This window comes from Prunus mume, linkage group LG7 (assembly GCF_029339155.1).
Source record: "Prunus mume cultivar Tortuosa linkage group LG7, ASM2933915v1, whole genome shotgun sequence".
In the NCBI taxonomy this organism is placed as follows: Eukaryota; Viridiplantae; Streptophyta; class Magnoliopsida; order Rosales; family Rosaceae; genus Prunus; species Prunus mume.
In genome coordinates, this window is record NC_142704.1 from 15282259 (window position 1) to 15302086 (window position 19828).

At 35.1% G+C, this 19828-nt stretch overlaps 1 protein-coding gene across 1 annotated transcript; it reads left to right on the plus strand.

Moving 5' to 3' along the window:
* The first annotated feature begins 14361 nt into the window (after positions 1-14361).
* On the plus strand, positions 14362-19754 carry LOC103336910 (Peptidase M20/M25/M40 family protein). Its single transcript, XM_008240046.3, has 10 exons — positions 14362-14838; positions 15913-16157; positions 16252-16360; positions 17260-17398; positions 17479-17536; positions 17709-17726; positions 17834-17956; positions 18281-18434; positions 18537-18570; positions 19320-19754. Exons 1-10 carry the CDS (start codon positions 14506-14508, stop codon positions 19421-19423), a joined length of 1317 nt encoding a protein of 438 aa, XP_008238268.2. The 5' UTR covers positions 14362-14505; the 3' UTR covers positions 19424-19754.
* Positions 19755-19828: the final 74 nt, after the last annotated feature.

The following is a 19828-nucleotide window of genomic DNA, read 5'->3' on the forward strand; positions in this document are numbered from 1 at the left end:
TGCTTTTTCCTAAGCTTTCAAGCCATCTCGAACAATGTAGTTCACAATGTGAGCACAATACCTAACATGCAAGTACTTGCCTCCTAACACAACCTTTCCTTTTCTCCAATGAAGCATCTTCAACTTCAAGTACTCTAAGGCATTTGTGTTTGTAGAAGTATTGTCAGGCCGTGATTGTAAGTATCTTTGTCAACCCTGAATCAAACAAACAAGTCTCTAGGAGTTTACCATGAGTTCCCTTTGTGATTAGCAATCACACAAAAATTCAAAACTCTCTTGTACACAGAGTTCCACTCACTACAACAACAACAAAAAACAAAAAACAAAAAACAACAAAAAACAACAAAAAACAAAAAAACGGTCATTACCGTCCAACGTTTTCCAAGGACCCCAAAATTCTCTCAGAAAAATTGTTTTTCCAACCCAAAAATGTTGTCAGTTGGAAATGTCACGAGGCTGAATTTTATTTCCGATAAAGGAAATACCCTTGGCAAAAGTCTCTATGGTCGTCGAAAATGTAATTTATTTGGAGGGAAGACTTGGCGCCAACGTTATTAAGGACAAAAAATATATTTGTAAGAAATGGGATGATTATTGCCAAAAGGCTTCTCATTCCGTTAGAAATGTTTGACTATTTTTAAGGGGCTTCTCATTCTGTCGTAATTGCTTAACTATTTTCGAGGGGCTTCTCATTCTGTTGGAATGGTTTAACTATTTCTGATGAGAAATATGTCCTCTCGGTAATGTCATTATATTTTCGAGGGCATATGTGTTGTTGGTACGTTCTTGGAAAAAGTTGGAAGGTCAATTTCCCATTATAGAATAAGTAAAAAGAATTAAATACTATGTCGTTAGAGAAACTTTATGTTAGTGACTAATGATTCTTATTCAATTAAATATTGAGGTAATTTTTGGGCGTGTTTTCCTCGCCCCCACTCTTTTTTTGGGTTGACTAGTAATTTTTTTTTAGGGGGCTGACAAGCTTAATTGTGGGAAGAATAGAAAGAAGTATAATTTCTTATTTTAGTAATAATATTATTTGAACAAATGCGGTTGTCATAAAACCAAGAAGCTAATTAATTCTTTGATAACAAATATTAAAAAAGCTAAGTAATTATTTCCTCTGCACAAAAGGAAAAATAATTGAATTTGTTAGCATGGTGAGATGGGAAACAAGACTATTGACTTCATGCCTTGGGATGTCTTTTTTTTTTATGCGATCATGCCTTGATATGTCACAACAATCAAAAAGTATATTTTCTTTTGTACTACCAATTTCAAATGGGTAAACAAGGAGAACAAGCTAATGGCCAATAAATATATAATATAATCCAACAACAAATTGGTTTCCAATACACTCATGTCAATAACATACTTTGATTGTGCAATCTCTGTATTGGACTTGCAAAATTGCAACTTTTAGACATCCAATAAATAAAGTAAAATTAGTAAGGATTAACTGGTGATTTGCCCATCTGAACTTGTACCTAGCTTTCAATTCACCCATATCCTTTTTTTTCTGGAAAATTAAGGATATGAACCTTTTTTATCCTCCAATTTCCCCCATACCGTATAAATCCTCAACATTTCATCCCATTTTCAATTAAATCATTTTTAAAAATTATTTTTTTTGGAAATAATTGAAGAAAAAGAGGAAATTTGACCAAAAAAGAAGAAGAAGAAAAATGCACTTAACCAAACCTATCGCCAACCCCCCTCCCCCAGCTCTATCTCCTTTAGCAACCATATCAACTCCTTCGTCCCCCAACTTCCCCCATCCTCACGCGAGATTCACCCTTAGCCCCAGCCAAAACCCATCCCCAGCCCTTGCCCCCAAGACCCAAACCCATCCATTTCCCCAACCTTGCCCTTCAAGGCGCAGACCTATCCCATTCCCGGTCGTTGCCATCGTGAGATCCAACCCCAGACCCACTTATCCCTCTCCCCTCCTAGGCATCTGCAACTCACCTAACCCCACCCATAGAATCCAGCGTGCAACCCTCCCTCCCCTCAACCCGAAGAACCCAATCCTCATTCCCCTTCTGTCTCCTCCCTCGCTCCTCCTCCTCCTCCTTTTCTCCTCGTTCCCCTTTCATCTCCCCCACCTCCCCCTCTGATCTCTTTGTCACCACCCTGTTTAGGGGTGGTAGCAATCCACCCGGGCACGAGAATTGGTCGGGCTAGAGCTAAAGGAATAGCTGGGCAGCTGTTGGAACAAGAGCTTGCAAGGTGCAGCCGGGCTAGGAGTTTAAAATTTGGCATGGGCTTTGAAGTTTGGAGGCCGTAGCAATCCGGGCTTCTCAAATTTGTGGCCGGATGAAGTGAGGAGGTCTGGAGAGCGATCGAAAGTGAGGTGGCGACAGGTTTTTGGAATGGAGGAAGAAAGTTGCGGCCGAGTGTTGTTTTGGAAAAATAGGGCTGCTGTGTTGTTAATTAGATAAAAATGTGGCTGGGGCCCTTTGGTGGTTTGCAAACTGGGCACAAGTCAAAAGTGAATGCGGCCGAGTTGTTTTTGGGATTAAAACTGACCGTTTTAATATATATTTAAATATATATGGATTGGTAAGCATGCGGCCGAATCTTGAAGGAGTGGCGGCCGACTTGTGTTGTTTTGAATGTTAGAATTATTGTCACCGAAGTCTGTAGGCTGAAAGTTAAAGTTATATATATATATATATATATATATACACACGTGGGCCTTTTTGTTATTGAAGTCAACAAACATGAATTGCTATATGCATGTTTCTATATATAGTGGATGGGCCAGCAGCTTGGATTTATAGTTTGTACATACATATATATACATATATTTATGTATATATAAAAATGAAAATAAAGTTTGAATTAAGCTCCTTGGCTGACTAATGTTAGAGCTTTAGAAATTCAAAGATCATGAAGGGCACTCCCATGTTATGCCAAGAGATCGAAAGTCTTAGCCCAAGTTCTAAGTCATCAATTTCAAGCCCAGATTTTCGGAAGATTATGTGCACGTGACGGAGGGCCTCACAAGGAAAGAAATCCGAGTGTTCCAAAACAAGGAAGAATCAAGCATGTCAGAATATCTCCTTCGATACAATCTCACGGATTTAGGGGGGCTTCGAAAGGAAAGAATTTTAAGAAGGGTTGACATTTGGCCATTCAATGGCTAGCCCATGGGTTGACGAGTGCCCTATATAAACCTTGCTCGACGAAGGCATCAGACACACAACATCAGACAAACAAACCTATCTTTCGTCTCGCACTTTTCTTTTCCTAGACTTAGGATTTTTTTTTCAAGCACCTAGTGTAGTGAGTTCTTCATATTTCTAGTGTAAGTTTATATTTTCCTTGTCATTTAAATTCTTGTTCGATTTATATTTCTTGTCATTTCAATTCAAGTTTATTTTGATTCCTTTACATTTAATTGTTATCGCACTTCGATTAAATTTAACTTCAAGTTTATTTCCTTGTCGTTCTTATCGCTTTTATTGTCGCTTTGATTTATTTTATCGCATTTCAATTCTTGTCTTTACGTTTACGTTTATACGCATATTTAGTTTAATTGCATTATTTTTACTTAAACCATAAAAATCACAAAAAACATCCATACGAAACCTAACCATTCTCGAGCCCGAGAAAGTGAAAGAATCTAGGCCAAGAAGAGGTTCCTTGCTTGGCCGATCAATCGTTTGGTCAGAAGTTAGAAGCGCAACATATCCATCTATTCTCATTCCATTCAAGCCCAATTTCGGGGCTTGGTGGTGGCACGCCCCGCATCCAAAAGAAGAAGGACCAAAAGTTCCTTCCGTCGGCCGCCCCGGCCGAAAAGAGGGTAACACACCCTTAACTCTCTCTCTCTCTCTCTCTCTCTCTCTCTCTCAGTTGAGGCCCATCCTAAGTGAGATCCACCCCTAGACCATCGCCCAACGCCACCATACAACCACTCCCATCCCCACGAAAGGTCCACCACCAGCTGAGACTCTTCCCCCAACCTTTGCCCCTAAAACCCAGGCCTATTCAATCCCTCAGCTCTTGCCTCCAACCCCCCACCCACATAACCTAGTTGGCATCTAAAAGAGAGAGAGAGAGAGAGAGAGAGAGAGAGAGAGAGAGTATTTCTATTTTTTTAAAATTATTTTTAATGTGCAAAATGACCATTTTGCCCTCATATTTAAATGCAAATTGGATGAAATGTTGCGTATTTAGACGAAAGGAGGAAAATTAGAGAAAAAAATTTCATATCCCAAATTTTCTTTAAAAAAAAGGATATTGGGTAAATCGAAAGTCAAGTACAAGTTCAGGGGGCAAATCACCAGTTATCTCAATTATTAATGTATTATGGCATCTTGTAGACTTGTAAACAAATCGAATTTTGATTTACTAGCCTAATTCAAATTAACGTATTTGACATGTCAACCCATATCCAATGAGAAACATACAAGTTTATCTGATTTTTGATCAATCAATGGTACTTTTAGATTCTCAAATATTATTGCACTTACGAAAGTTTGTAGATCGTTACCTAAAAAAAGAATTGATTGATAAAGATATCGAATTATCAAATAACATAAATAGTTTGATTTCCCTCATCCTCATATTAGAAGAATTAAGTGAAATTACATTGGCCTAATGCAATGTCATATCAAATTTGGATTGTATTCGAATTATCATAGTTAACAAGTCAATGGTTTGTCTAAATTTTCAAATGCTCTTTGACACTTAACATAAAGTGAACCCATTATGCAGGAGCAAGATAACAAAATCTTTTCTTTTGGCAAAGAAAAAAAGAATTATAAAACAAAAGCTTTTTCTTATTTTTTATAAAATCAATTTATGTAACAAAATATATTTTAAAAAATGTATGCAATTAAACTCCCGCTTAAAAAAAAAGTGGAGAAAGCCCAAATTTCAGCTCAAGCTTCTCTTTTCCTTTGGGTGTTTTTGCCAACCCTAACACTCCATATACGGTATCAGTCTTCAGTAAAAGCACAAAAAGAAAAAAATAATAATAACCTCCATACGTCTTCAACAACAGCAATAAAGAAGCGCATACAGTAACTCAGCCAATGGCCTACTGCCCTTTTTTTTTCTTTTTCCATACAATTACTTGTTTTCTTTTTTGGTTACTTGTTGTCTGAGAATGTAAGGTAAAGCTATGAATTCTCTGTATGCTTGTGGATTGTTTTTGGTATTTAAAGAATATGTTCCTAGTCTTTGGCTCTGAATTCTCTTTTCTTTTGTATTGTTTTAGACATGTTATTCTTTATTAATCCAAAACTGTTCTTTTTTGCTTTTTGGTGAATGACGTTGGATTCCTGTACGAATTTGTCATATTATTATATATTGCTAATGTCTTTGTTAATCTGAAATTTTTTATTCTTTTTCCTTTTTGGATGAATTATTTTTTTAAGTACTATATGTGGGTTCTGTTTGTTTTTTATGTGGGCTCTGTTTGTTTTTGTTTTTAGTATGACCTTAGTATTCTTTGATAATAAATGACAGCTATGGCAAAAAAGAGAACGGACAATAATAAAGCATCACATGATCGCGAAATGCAAAAGACAAATCAAGGATGTATGAGTTATTTGCTTGTAATTATTGATGAAATTCTTGTTTTTATTTTATTTTATATAGTTGTGTTTCTATTATATAAGTTCTCAAATTTTCAATTATGTTTTGTTGTTGTATTTCTCTTACAAATGATAGTTATGAAAAAAAATGGAAAGAACTACATATTAAATTGTGATATTCTGACTGGCTGTCCGAATTGAGAAATATCATTTTTGAGAAGTACATGACCACTGGTAAGAGATACACTCACTAACCATCAAGGATATCTCAAGATGTTTGGTCTGAGATGGTTGATTATTGGTTGCCTCCTAAATAAGGGAAAACAACTCAAATACTTCGAAAGTTGTTCACATGCCTCATATATAGCTGGTTCATCATTTTTATTTTGATACCACATAAGTATTCTGAATTTCAATGTTTGTAATATTTGTTAGTTGGTTATATGTTTTAAGGATGATGTAGATTGTTTAAGTTTTAACTATCTATGAATAATTTTATTTGAATGCGTAAAATTTTAGTATAGTATGGTGTCATATTATTTTTTCTTTTGTTGATACCAATTAATTACTAATTATTTGAAACCTATTTCTAACAAATATTGTAATTTGAATTTTTTTCAATAAAATAATTACTTTTTCGACCACATTTTACTCTCGCTAATGCATATTTCCAACAAACACTTCATCATCGGAAATACTTTCCAACAACATAACTCATGTCAAAATTGGATCGGAAAAATTACATTTCCAACTACTTATTATTGGTCCAAAATATTTTCTGACAAGATTCATCTATTTTCGAAAAACTTTCCAACGAATAAATTATAAGGGAACCACCGTAGTCAATGCAAATCAAAGCCTCATCTCTAGCAATCTTGACGCTACCAAATAAGGCTCTTCCAGCAACTCCGTAGTCAATGCAAATCAATACCTCATCTCTAGCAATCTTGTTTCTACCAAATAAGGCTCATGCAACAACTCCGCAATTAATACAAATCAATGCCCCATCTCCAACAATCTTGCCGCTACCAAATAAGGCTCTTCCAGCAGCTCCATCTTCAACTCCTCAGAATCAATCAAGGGATTTCCTTCCAAATTTATCTTTATGGTGACTTTGTATATTAACTCTAATTGATTTTGTATTCAATCACATATCTTCTTACTCTAGTTAGTATCATCAACTCTATATATAAGTCATGTATTGCTCATTGTATTGATCATCGAGTAAATACAAAAACATCATTCCAGTACTATTATTTACATAAATGTGGTTGGAAATATATATTTCCAACGCAACTTACCCATCGGAAATATTTTATTATATTAATTTCCGACGAGATATTATATATTTCCCACAACCTCTTTCGGTGAGTAAGGCTAATTGAGATGAAATAGTGCCCTGGTAAAAAATATATCATTGCTGGAAAAACTATTTCCGACAATAATTATTGGTCGAAAATATGAATTCGTAAAAACAAGAAATCTCAGTCAAAAACTATTTATGACAGTTATATAAATATTTGCGACCACTTTTATGGGTCGGAAATAAAGCTATATAGTAGTTTTGAAAGTTCATTGTCGACAGACATTTAATTAATAATGATGGTCAGAAAAGACTTATTTCCAACCAAACAATTACTGATGACTTCCAAATGAAGTTTGCAGTCGTAAAAGCGTATTTCTGACCGAAAAATGCCTTCACATACCATAAAGTGCGCTCGCTAAAGGCATTTGGTTTTGTAGTGACTCGCCATCAATAAAGTATGTCGTTATTATCATGTAGTTTGTGTTTTGAACATTTATCCAAGTGTCCGTTGTAAGGCATACCTTATATGGTGTTAAATCTCCCTTCAATATTTATTCCATGGCATCACACATGGTCATAAAATGCCTCATAAGTTTTCTACGAGATAACACTTGGAAATGGAGGTTTAACGAATCACAAAACTTCCTAAGCCATCTACCTTCAACCACAGTAAAAGACAATTCATCCATGACTACCCATTCTACACAATTTTTAACTAATCATCTTTATTATGGCACATTGATGTAAAAGCCCCAAATGCTTGGTTGAAATACAAAGTCCTTTGCCTTTTATCTTTACCAACCATCCCGGGGTACTTCTTACATTGAGACTAAATATGCTTCTTTAAATTTGAAGTCTCATTTAAAGTGGGGCCAGCGACATAATGACTAGAGCAATTTTTGCATCTTGCTCTCTTTTTAGAGATTGAAGATTTGGTCCCATATTCATTGACAAACTCTACTACATCCTCATACTTCTCAAAGTGATCCCAACATCTGATTTTCCTTTGATTGGTTTTCTCCCTCCAGAAGGAGATAATGGTAGAAAATCACTAGGTTGACGTGGTGTTTGTTCTTGAGATTGTTGAGTTGATGTTTGGGATTGAGGTACAAGATTAGGTATAGTAGGTGACAGAGATGATGCGTGTGCAAGTTAGATATTGAAGGCAACCCACCACACTTCGAAATTCTTAAGGATCATACAAAGAATCACCATCCAGAGCACTTAAATATTGACCACCACGACGAATGTGGAGACAAGCTTGGATTTCTACATGAGAGTTTGACGTAAGAGATCTGAAGTGTATTTTGTTTGAGTCGAAGACAAACCAGATGAGGACTACTTAAGTTCCATGCCTAAACAATAATTAGCATGAATCAAATCCTTTATGGAGAAGAGGCATTGTAAGTCAAAAATAAGATAAGTAAAATACTTGGAATCATTAGTGTAATTTGAATGTCATTCACACAAATTAGTAAATAAATATGATTTGCCAAGAGAGGCGACGAAGCCCAAATATTCCAAAATGTGAAGAAAAACATTGAAACCAAGTGCACGAGCTTGTTTGGGCCCAAATAGTAGTGCAACTTACTAACATGGTGAGGAAATTGAGAATCAAGTCATCTTCTCATAATTAATAGTAAGTCCCATTATATTTTATTTGTGATGAATTTATTGGAAGAAAGGTAGTTGCTTTAGTCGTTAGTTTGACATATTTGAGTGAAGGAAGTGTTTCTATTAAATTACTCTCAAAAGCTTAAGTGGGATTTAATGGGTAGCCTAAGATATGTTCTAAATACTCAGGCTATATAGGGCCCATATTGTACTGTCTAACCTATATAAGATTTAATGAGTGACATTAATGAAGAATGTTTCTCTACTATTCAAATAACAGTAGTCCATGAGAATCAAAAAGTACCTTTCCAATCCTATCACAAAGTTGAGATATGTCATTGGTTTCAGAACTAATGTCGGTCAATTGCTTTATTGTATCCTATAAAGCTGACCATTTCTTTATATATGGTACAACATTCTCAATGGTCATTAGTGGCTCTAGCATTCCCTTCTATTTAAGGCCGAGAAGAATTGAGTATTCACATATTTAGCCTTCCATTTTATTCAAGGCATACAAGAATTGAGAATGTTTTGCCCAAGAATCATATGCTAAATTCACAATATTTTCATAAAAGAAATATGGAGGTTTAGCCACCATTCGATTCATTCTTGAAAGGATTACTTTTGAAGAGTTTTCGCAATTCAACATTACCAATTTTAGTGTCATCTTTTTCTTACATCCATGTTGGGTCAAGGAAAGAGCTTGAATCATCAACAATACTCTTGTTTTGGCCATTTCCTTTGCATCTTTCTTCGAAAGCAGCATGTCTGAATGCTTTAAACTGAAGAATAGTGGTTGGAACAACATTTGAATCATCATCATTGTACTTCTGTTGAGGCCTCTCCCCTAAATATTTGTTGGCTAAGTTACAATCCCTTGATTGAGAAATTATATGTGGATGGAACACCCCACTTTCAACTTTAATTGAATCATACAATCTTGTAGCCAAAAAACTTGAACTTCTCTCTAGTGTGTGAATTGTTTGAATGAGTCGAGTACTACACTACACATCAAGCCTATCACAAAGTTGAGATATGTCATTGGTTTCAGAATTGATGTCGATAAACTGCTTCCTTGTATCCCACGAAGACCACCATTTCTTTGTATGTGGTATTGCATCCTCAACAGTCATTTGTGGCTGTAGAAAGATAAGAAACTTGTTCTCAGTTGGGAGATTGTGTACATACCTTATTATGCATTAAAAGAAGTGAGTATTAATGTATTCAAGCTCCACATACATGAACTGAAAATTTATTTTTTTGAATCATATGCTACCGTCATTTAATTCACGCTGCTTTGAAGATTTTTGGCATTCCCAATTGTAGGGTCAAATTTTTCTTCCATCCATGGTAAAGTTGCCTTTCCTCTTTAACATCTGAATTCCATGAACTTTCATCATCAACATCATTATACATTATTTGCTAAGCAATCCCTTGATTGAGTAATTGTATGTTGATGAAACTTACACTTTAAACTTTATAATTTTGTACACTAAACCCGCTCCAGTGTGTGAATGGTTTGAATCCTTGTGATATATTATTCTATTAGTTAGTCACACATGTTTATAAATTACTATGCATTAGTTCCAGTACTCCTACTCTCTCAATCAAAAACCTCAACAAGATACCAACACATAATAATCAAATATATTAACAACATAAGCTACACAATAGTATTCATATAACAACACCAAAATCCATCAAACTCCAGAGCTTGCATAATGTTGCAGCAAAGATTTGATTGGATGCAATGAACTAATCAAATCCCAATTTGTGGGCCCCCTTGTACTAGTACCAGAACATTGTTGTCGTCCATTTACAATCACACCAAGGTCTTTCACCAAGCCTCCCTCTCCAGTAGCTTACATTGTCGTTGGACGCTATCTCTTCCCAAATAACAGCATTACTTGACATAAAGTCATGATAAGAACAAACGTAGATATATACTCTTCAAACCAAAAAATATGTGATAGAATAAGAGGTAAGCTTACTTGATTGAGCCAAATTCATCTAAATTTGGCGAAGATGTGCACACTCAAGCATTGATTTGCATGTACTCTTTCACTATATTATCAACTGCAAAACAAGTGTTATGTTTGAGAGTGGAGTGAAAAGGAGATTATAACAGAAGATGTGTATGTCGCTTTGAATTGGCACAGTCACTCATTCGAATCACCGTTAAATTGAGGTAAAAGGTGTATATATATACTTCAAATGGATTGACTCAACATCATCTTGTCCTTGTGTTGATCACTTTCATAGCTGTCATAGCATGGGTGTGTTGACCAGTTTTTGCTGGGTGTGATGATCATTTTGATCAGATGAAAGTGTCTAGTCATAAACAAGAATCATATACATTTTTAAGTAAATAAACTTTAAACTTGAGGCTATTGGTGTGTTGTCTTTTTGTTGTGCATCAACCTTTCTCTCAAACCTTGAATACCATTTGGAGGTTTACGAAATTTAATTGAGTATTCTGTTAAAAACTAAAAACTAAAATATATGAATTTTTTTTCTTTAGATAGATATAGTATCATTTGGAGGTTTAGGAAAATTCAAACTCACGTAAATCTAGAAATATCCTTGTGTCAACCGTGTCTTCCCACTACATAAATATAAATTACATGCAACCATCACAATTTTCTACTAATAAATGAATTATACTTAGCATATCTATGGGTGATAAAAAGCCAAAACATGCATATACAAATACTTAAGCAGACATATATCTAGAATAATACAATCCTACTCATGAAAAAAATTGAAGTTTGAGGTTAGGATCTTCCATGACAACAAACATAGCACAAAACAATTTATAAACCACCACAACTTGCTACCATGCTTTGCCCCAGGTAAAGTTGCAACATCTTTCATCACTTCAGCAACACTAGTTCCTTGTGAAAATATTAGTCAATGTTCCAACTCCTACTCTCTCAATCACCTCAACAAGAAATTTAAGTATAATGTTGCAGCACCTCCCATTTCCCCCCTCATTTACCTTTCTTCTCATTATTATCTTGAATTTCATGATTGATTAGTTCTACATTGTTTGTAGTTTGAGTGGTTTCAATTGGCCACTCATTCGAATCACCGTTAACTTCAAATGGATTGACATCATCATCACTTTCAACTGTTGAAAGTGCTGCTTACCAGTGGTTGTGGCATTCAAAAAATCCTATCTAACTTCTCCTCCATCTCAAGACTAATACCCTCAAATTGAAATCTTGCATATTTGGGTTCTGCAATTATGACATATACAAATATTAGAATGAATTTTTAAACATAGTTATCAATACTATATTAAAACAAGAACCAAATACCTGAATTTTATGTTGCCACCATTCCTCAAATTCAATAGTGCTTAGCGACGTTCCACCCAAGACTTTTCCTTCCCTTTTAGATCTTTCCATAATTTCCATTTTTTTTTTAGTAAATCTCTCTTGTTTTTCAATTGAAATTTTTCATATGGTCTTTCTATATCTTTACTAATATTTGTAACCAACTTTGTCCATCCTACTTTATTAAAGTGAGTACCGGGACGATTGCCTAGATCCACCTCCTTGATAGAAAGGTCAATGAAGATGGCTATAGTTTGAGTATTCCACAATGCTGACAATTTTTAAGATCCACTTGCAACAGTTTTAGTTATGGTGAAGTTACTATTCTTCTTTGTTATCTTATTGCAACAAAGACATTATATACAAGCACACAAGAAAATAATAGGTATACAAGCCAATTACAAAACAAACCAAACTAGCCTAAACTCAAATGCAATGCATAGATGTTTATCTAATCTGAACAATGCATAGATCTATCCCAAATGCAAGGAAAGGTAACATTTAACTAACTGCATACAATCCGATTAAGGGATTAGAAAGTCACAATGTAAAAACCATGGATGAAAAAACAAGGCTAATAGGGCAGGTTGTGTTATAATATGCTATTGTATAATTACATAGTAAAATCTTCATCAACAGTTCAAACTAGCAACAAGATAAAATTAAGGGACATAGAACTAACGAACAAATATATATATATATATGCAATATTCAACAGTACAATGTAAAGGATATTCCTCGTTGTGTGCTAGTAGAACTATGAATACAACTTTGCTGATAAAAATTAAAGAGAAAATTTTCATACCATGAAATATGTAGAAATTTTAGGAATCACAATCTTGAATTGCTCAAGAGACAGACCTTATCACATGATAAAAGTAAAAATTGTGTAAGGCACATTATCAAAACAAATCTTGCCATAAACTATAATAAAGTCTAAAATTATTTCATTAGGGAATAATCATAAAAGGTTTTTGCTTTTTGGCAGGAATCATTAAAGGTTAGCACAAAAATTAGTACAAAAAACAAACTATTTAGAAGCTTTTGGCATACAAGAAAAGAATCAATCTTCCTTTATTTTTCTGTGGAAGAATAAATAATAAAGGGCACAACAATGTCATATCTAACTAAGCATTCAAATAAGAAGCATAATTTGACAAGTAAATGTATTCCGGCAATAAAAGTTCCCAAAATAGTGACTGCATTTTGAAAATTCTAGAATAAACTTTTTTTTTTTTAAACACTAGAATGACCAACTTTTAAGCCCAACAAAAAAATCTCAAACCTTAAGTGTAATTTCATTCGTAGACAAGAACTCACCTTTTCCTTTTGATGGCTACCAATTAGAAGAAGATTACCATCGACATTTCTACTTGTAACCGCAACCTACAATATAACAAATCAAACTAACATTATAATATGAGAGAGAGAGAGAGAGAGAGAGAGAGAGAGATAACATTAAATAGAACTGCACAAACAAGTTTCCACGTGTACAACAAGCAAACAAAATGTAACATTAAATAGAAATGTACAAACAAGTTTCCACATGTACACCAAGCAAGTACCCTTTAATGAATACCAATTAGGAAAGATTACCATCTATATTTATGCTTGTGATCACAACCTGAGATAGATCAAATTTACGCATTATAATATGAAACTAAAACCTTAATTTTTTTTTCTTTTCCACATAAGTATTTTTAGATAGATTATGCGTCTATTTTTTGGGTACTGACTTTTGCCATATGAAGTGCAAGTTCTCTAACCCTCCGTTTGGATGAGGGAAAATAGCTCGGAATTTAACTAACAGTGCGTTTGGATGAGGGAAATAAACTTGAGATTTTGACAAAAGTCAGAATTTCTAAATTAACATGAACCAATTCCTGTATTTGGATAAAAAAAACATATAAATTTAGAAATTCCGCGTGGAAAAAAACATGGAATTTGGATATTATAAATCTCAACTTTAAATTCTATCTAAAAGTCGTCATTTCTAAAATCCCAAGAGATATTGAGTTTTTAAAAAAATAACTTTACAAATAAAGGTTAAATTTCGTGTTTTAAATCAGTCACCCAAACAAGAAACTTTACAAATTCTATAATATTAATTTCTATCATTTTAAATTCCATCATTTATGAAATCCCTTGTACTTTGAAATTTCATCATCCAAACCCACTGTAAAAGTCAGGAATTTAAGAGAAGAAATTGACAATTCCTTTGTTTGGTAAGTTAAGCGCATAATTTACTAAATGATACATGGAAAAAATGGTGGAAATTGGAGCATCATATTCCTGAGTTTAATTTATATCAAAATAGGCATCATTTCACAATTTCCATAATGTCATTTACAAAATTATTTACAAAATTAGACATGTATAACTATAAATCCAAACACTGAAATCTTCAATTGCAATAAATTAAAATTATAGAAATCAAAATTCAGCCATTTTAAAATTTTATGTAATTTTCAATTTCTTCATTTAGGCATAGGGTAAAGTAGGGATCAAAATTTAACATTTTCTTATGATTCTGCCTTTTGCAAAGTTGTAATTCTGCCTTTTGCAATTCCCACTGTCGTGTTCCAAGTCGTCAGCCACACTCCACCCTGCTACTGTTTCTCTCTCTCTCTCCCTCTTTATACCGGTCGACTTCGAAAGCCAAAACCCGCAAAAGAAAAAAAATTCTCATTTCACAGCCATGGCTTCCTCAACCGACCTCAAGAAAATACTAGGTGACCTCAACAAGGACTCCTTCATATCCCTTCTCTCCAAACTTATTGGGGAGTCCAAGTACCTCCAAAACAACCCACCTGAATTGATCCCTCAGGAGGACCGAGCGGTCAAGCACGTGCTTGATTCCCTCCTGCCCCTTAGCACCACCACAGGCGGTGGACCCTTGGTGATCAACCATGTAACCTACTTTCCTGGCAGAGGAAACGTTATTGTAGAATACCCAGGAACTGTGCCTGGGAAGATCTTGTCCTTTGTGGGGTGTCACATGGACGTGGTCACTGCAAATCCTAATGACTGGGTTTGTTACTTATATCTAATCTTTGGCTTTTGCTCTGTTCTTGTTATCTTGGGTTGGCTTGTATTCGTTCAAGAACATTAGAGTTTGGCAGTCTATCTTCAACATATAAATAGCTGTTCAATTCAATTTGTGTTTTTGTTGATTGTGCCTGTATGCTGATTCTTTTGGCATTTCTGTTATGGGGTTTGTCTGAATTAGCTGGAGCCTCAGTTTGATTATTACTTGTTTCGAGTTGTGTGTAAACTAATCTGGGTTCGTGTGGTTATGGCATCAGTGGTTTCGAGGCTATCTATTCACATCAGTATTTTCTGAATGTTTATTTTTTATTTAATTATGCTCCTGATATTTTTCAGGTTAGCGTTTCCCCTTTGGAGATAAATATTTATGTTTCTCTGATTCTATCTGGGATTTTATGCGTCCAATTCAAGGTTGAACTCGATTGGCTAAAAGAACTCACGATTTTTGACAAAATTCATTGGTTTTGAACTGCCCTTTATTCGTCTCTGGCCTAAATTAAATTCAGAAGTTCTCATTTTTTCTGTGTGGCCTTGCCTTTTTCAAATCATTGATAACTATGGTTTGGTTTCGGCTAGCTTATCCTTCCTCCATATCTTACCAACTCCTTATCTAGTGTTTATTTCAATTGGAATCAGAAGTTTGATATATTTTTAGTTCACCATGATGCATCTAAAATCAATTGTGAAGTTTAACCAGAGTTTTCGATGATTTTCTTTGATAAATGTTTTGTTTTCTATTGTGTTCTTGTTTGGTCTTTCAGTTTGCATAATTTGACAGTAAGCTTTAGTTCAAGACAACCATAAAATGTCGTAACTGTGGCCTATTAATTTTTTTTTTCTTCTCTTCACAGCTTAGGGCTCTGAAGCTCTTTGAATGTTCCATATGCAATGATAGTTTAGTCTTTCATTACAGGAGCTTGCTTTTGTCGTTTGCATTGTGTACAAATAATGGATCACTACTGGGATGTAGTTAAAATGATCATCATTATTTTATTTTCTCAATTTTGTTAGGTAGTGATGATTCATTTTGCATCAAATATGATTCTTGTATTTGCAGGAGTTTGATCCATTCTCATTGAGCGTTGATGGTGATAAGCTTCGTGGCCGTGGAACCACTGATTGCTTGGGCCATGTTGCACTTGTAGCTGAGCTCATGAGACGGCTCGCAGAGACAAGGCCAAAATTGAAGTCCACTGTGGTTGCAGTCTTTATAGCAAATGAAGAAAATTCTGCCATTTCAGGTGTTGGTGTGGATGCACTCGTGAAGGATGGGCTACTCAGTAAGCTAAGGGAAGGACCTCTGTAAGTAATATGCATTTCTTGTAAAACTGAAGGAAAACTAAGAAACATCTCTCTGATTCATGTTTATGATTATGACTTTTGGGGTTCAACTCAGGTTTTGGATTGACACGGCAGATAAACAACCTTGCGTTGGTACTGGTGGTATGATACCTTGGAAGCTTCATGTGACTGGCAAGCTTTTCCACAGTGGTTTAGCACACAAGGTATACCACTATGTTGTGTAATTCATTGACTTGTCAGTGTACAGTTTCTTTTCAGGAGATTGTCAGGTACATCTTTTGCAATGACATTATGGAAATTAGTTAGACTGGTTTTGTAGTTATATTTTTTTATCTCTACCCCAGATATGAGAGGGTGAGGAAAAAGCCTGTATTCTTTTTAATAACTGGGAATAGAAATGGGGACTTCTGGAGTGGCTGAGGTATTAAGTTGGTTAGCAAAGAAAAATGTTACAGGTTGAGACAAACTTGACTGGTAAAAGTTGAAGGTGCTACTTAGATGGATGTGGCTGAGTTATTAAGAGAAGGCGTGATAAAAATTTCCTCGATAAAACATAAAACAATATAAGATACTTCTATCTCTTATGCTGCAAATCCTATGACTGGAGCTGTGTGTGGGGGTCTCGGTCAGCAGAATACCAAACAGTGATGTTATTTTTTTGTTGACCCTAGGAGGAGCAAGAACGCTTAACAACTTAGGGCTCAGGTAATAATAAGAGAAGGCATGATGGTTTCCATATAATAGAAAATGCCTTCAATAAAGTGCAATATAGGGTTTCAGTAGTTGTGCCCAAACTATTATGGATAGGGAAGTGTTGATTTTATATGGGCTTTTTATGAATATCATTGCTTTAAAATGGTTTAAAATGATTTTTTTTATTACTTCCAAAGAAGGTAAAAAGTTATCTTGGTTCAAATCTTTGACCTACAAATGGCTCCTATATTTCGTTAGGATAAAAACTTGTTAGGAGCAAGTGAATCAGAGCCTGAACTTGTATCTACTTGGACAATTGAGCATTTTTACAATAAGTTAAGAATCAAAGCAGAAATTACATCCTGTTTCTACTTATTTATCTCTTGAGGCTGATGTTGAATATCTGCAGGCTATAAACCCTTTGGAGCTAGCTATGGAAGCACTGAAAGAGATCCAGTCGCGGTTCTATAGAGACTTTCCTCCCCATCCTAAGGAAGAGGTCTACGGATTTGCAACACCGTCAACCATGAAACCAACTCAATGGAGTTGTAAGTTTTAACGTTTCAATCTTATGGTAAAAATGTTGGGAAAATGCTTGTACATTACATTGACCTTTTTCCGGTTGCAGATCCTGGGGGCGGAATAAATCAAATTCCAGCAGAGTGCACAATTTCAGGAGATGTCAGGTGTATAATCTTCTCGATGACTTTTGTTTGAGGCCTTTATGGTAAAATGATATCTCTTTTCTTTTCTTGGTCGTAAGAGAAATGACATCTCCAGAGGATTTGTCTTTAATCTTTTTCTTTTCTAGGAGTTGCTCTTAATTCCTTTTTTTTTTCTTTTTCTTTTTTGGTGCAGGTTAACTCCCTTCTACAAGTAAGCAACCTGCTTTGTTTGGCTAAGTTCCGTCTCGTATAGTTTCATTGTAAAAATTTCATATGGGCTCCATTTTTAACTTGGGAAACACTATTAACCTGCTACAGTGTTAAGGATGTGATGGAAAAGCTTCAAGAATATGTGGATGACATTAATGAAAACATTGGAAAGCTTGACTCACGAGGTCCGGTGTCAAAGTATGTCCTACCAGATGAAAACTTAAGGGGAAGGTGCTCTCTCTCTCTCTCTCTCTCTCTCTCTCTCTCTCTCTCTCTCTCTCTCTCTCTCGTGTAATTCTTATAAGATATTCATTTAGTTAACATGTAATTACTCAATCATGTGAGCTTTCTTAATTTTAACATTAGTCAAATGCATGCCATAAACCTTTCCCTCTGCTTTCACAATCTCTCTTACCCTTAGATGATCCTTTGTTTTCTCTGCATTTTAAATAGCTACCATCAGATATGTCAATTTCCTAAACAAACAAACTTACTTTTAGGGCATGCTAATTATTAAAATAAAAAAAGTAGTTTTACTTTTCTTTTTCTCTACAGCCTCACATTAAGTTTTGATGAGACGTCGTCTGGAGTTGCTTGTGATCTCAACTCCCGTGGCTTTCATGTATTATGTAAAGCTACTGAAGAGGTTGTTGGGCATGTAAAGCCTTACTCAATTACTGGAAGTTTGCCTCTCATTCGAGAACTGCAGGTACAATTAAAAATAAATAAAAAATCTTGCTTCCAAGGCTATGTTTTTTCCTTTTCTTTCTCTTGTATTTTTCCTTAACTATATCATTTTATTGTGTGCTAGGATGAAGGATTTGATGTTCAAACGTCTGGCTACGGTAATGATACTATTTCTTTTGGCGTTTTGGATTTAGTTCACAAAAGTTATAGATACTTCAGAACTTAGAAACAACCATAATGCTATGATGGCATCAAAGGTTGTATTACTTAGTGTATGTTGTGATGGTAATTAGTTTAAGAAAATAGACTTTGTGCGTATGAAGCTTTGAATTATAAGTGAGATGAGTTCTTGAGCCTATTGGCTGTCAATTGTGAGAGGATGAGAGCATTAGGGAAACTGAGCTCAGAAAGAGGAAACCTAATTTGTATGACTGTTTATACTGCGTAAGTGGTAATCAGATATGAAGCTCACCTGGTTAGTCTTGTTTAAAGGGCACACAACCTTTCGAAGTAAAGGACAATACTTCTCATGATAAGCATACTATTTGTGCATGGTGTGATGGTAATTAGTTTAAGATGATGGTATAAAAATATACTTGTGGATATGAAGCTTTGAATTACAAGTGAGATGAGTTCTGGGCCTAGTAGCTGTCAATTGTGAGAGGATGTGAAGATAAGGGAAGCTAGGCTCAAAAAGAAGGAACTTAATTTGTATGACTGGTTAAGTGGTAAAACTGACGTGAAGGTGAGCTGATTAGTCTTATAAAAGGGTATTCTCCACACAACCTTTCAAAGTAGAGGAGAATACTACTCATGATATGCATAGCAGTTGTTTCTGGGAGTTCGTAGGTTATTATATCTTAGTTGATGATGTTCTGATTCTTTGCCGTTTTGCATGCATGTACAGGCTTGATGGCCACATACCATGCCAAGAATGAGTACTGCCTTTTTTCCGATATGCGCCAAGGCTACCAGGTGTTTGTCAGCATTATCTCTCAACTAGAGGACTGAGAAATAGCAAAGAGAAAAGAAGAAAACTAGAAGACTGAGAATAACAAGTTGCAATGATACTACCAAATCACACCAAAAATGAGTCTGCACCACGCCTCGAGTCTTGACTAGAAGAATGAGAATCGAGGGGAAAATAAAGGGAAGTGAGAAGAAAGTAGAAGATTGAGAATAATGAGAAATTGTAAATGATACCTACCGAACCATGGCTGATAGGTATTGTTCAGAATTTCCAATAGTCATAGCTAAGCAAAATGTTAATTTTTAACTCTGGTTACGCGAAGGGCTTATGTTTTTTCGTTGAGCTGAGTACATGTGAAGTGTTTATGGTGTACATGTGAAGTGTTTATGGTTGTTATCCCTATTTTCATATATGTTTGAAGGCGAAATTTTGTAGTGATGGTGTCA

Bases quoted from the DNA above. Each gene is read 5' to 3' on its own strand.
- LOC103336910 (XM_008240046.3), top strand. From the start codon at position 14,506: ATGGCTTCCTCAACCGACCTCAAGAAAATACTAGGTGACCTCAACAAG. The intron at 14,839-15,912 runs GTTTGTTACTTA...TTGTATTTGCAG, and splicing joins CTGCAAATCCTAATGACTGG to GAGTTTGATCCATTCTCATT. The intron at 18,435-18,536 runs GTACAATTAAAA...ATTGTGTGCTAG, and splicing joins CTCTCATTCGAGAACTGCAG to GATGAAGGATTTGATGTTCA.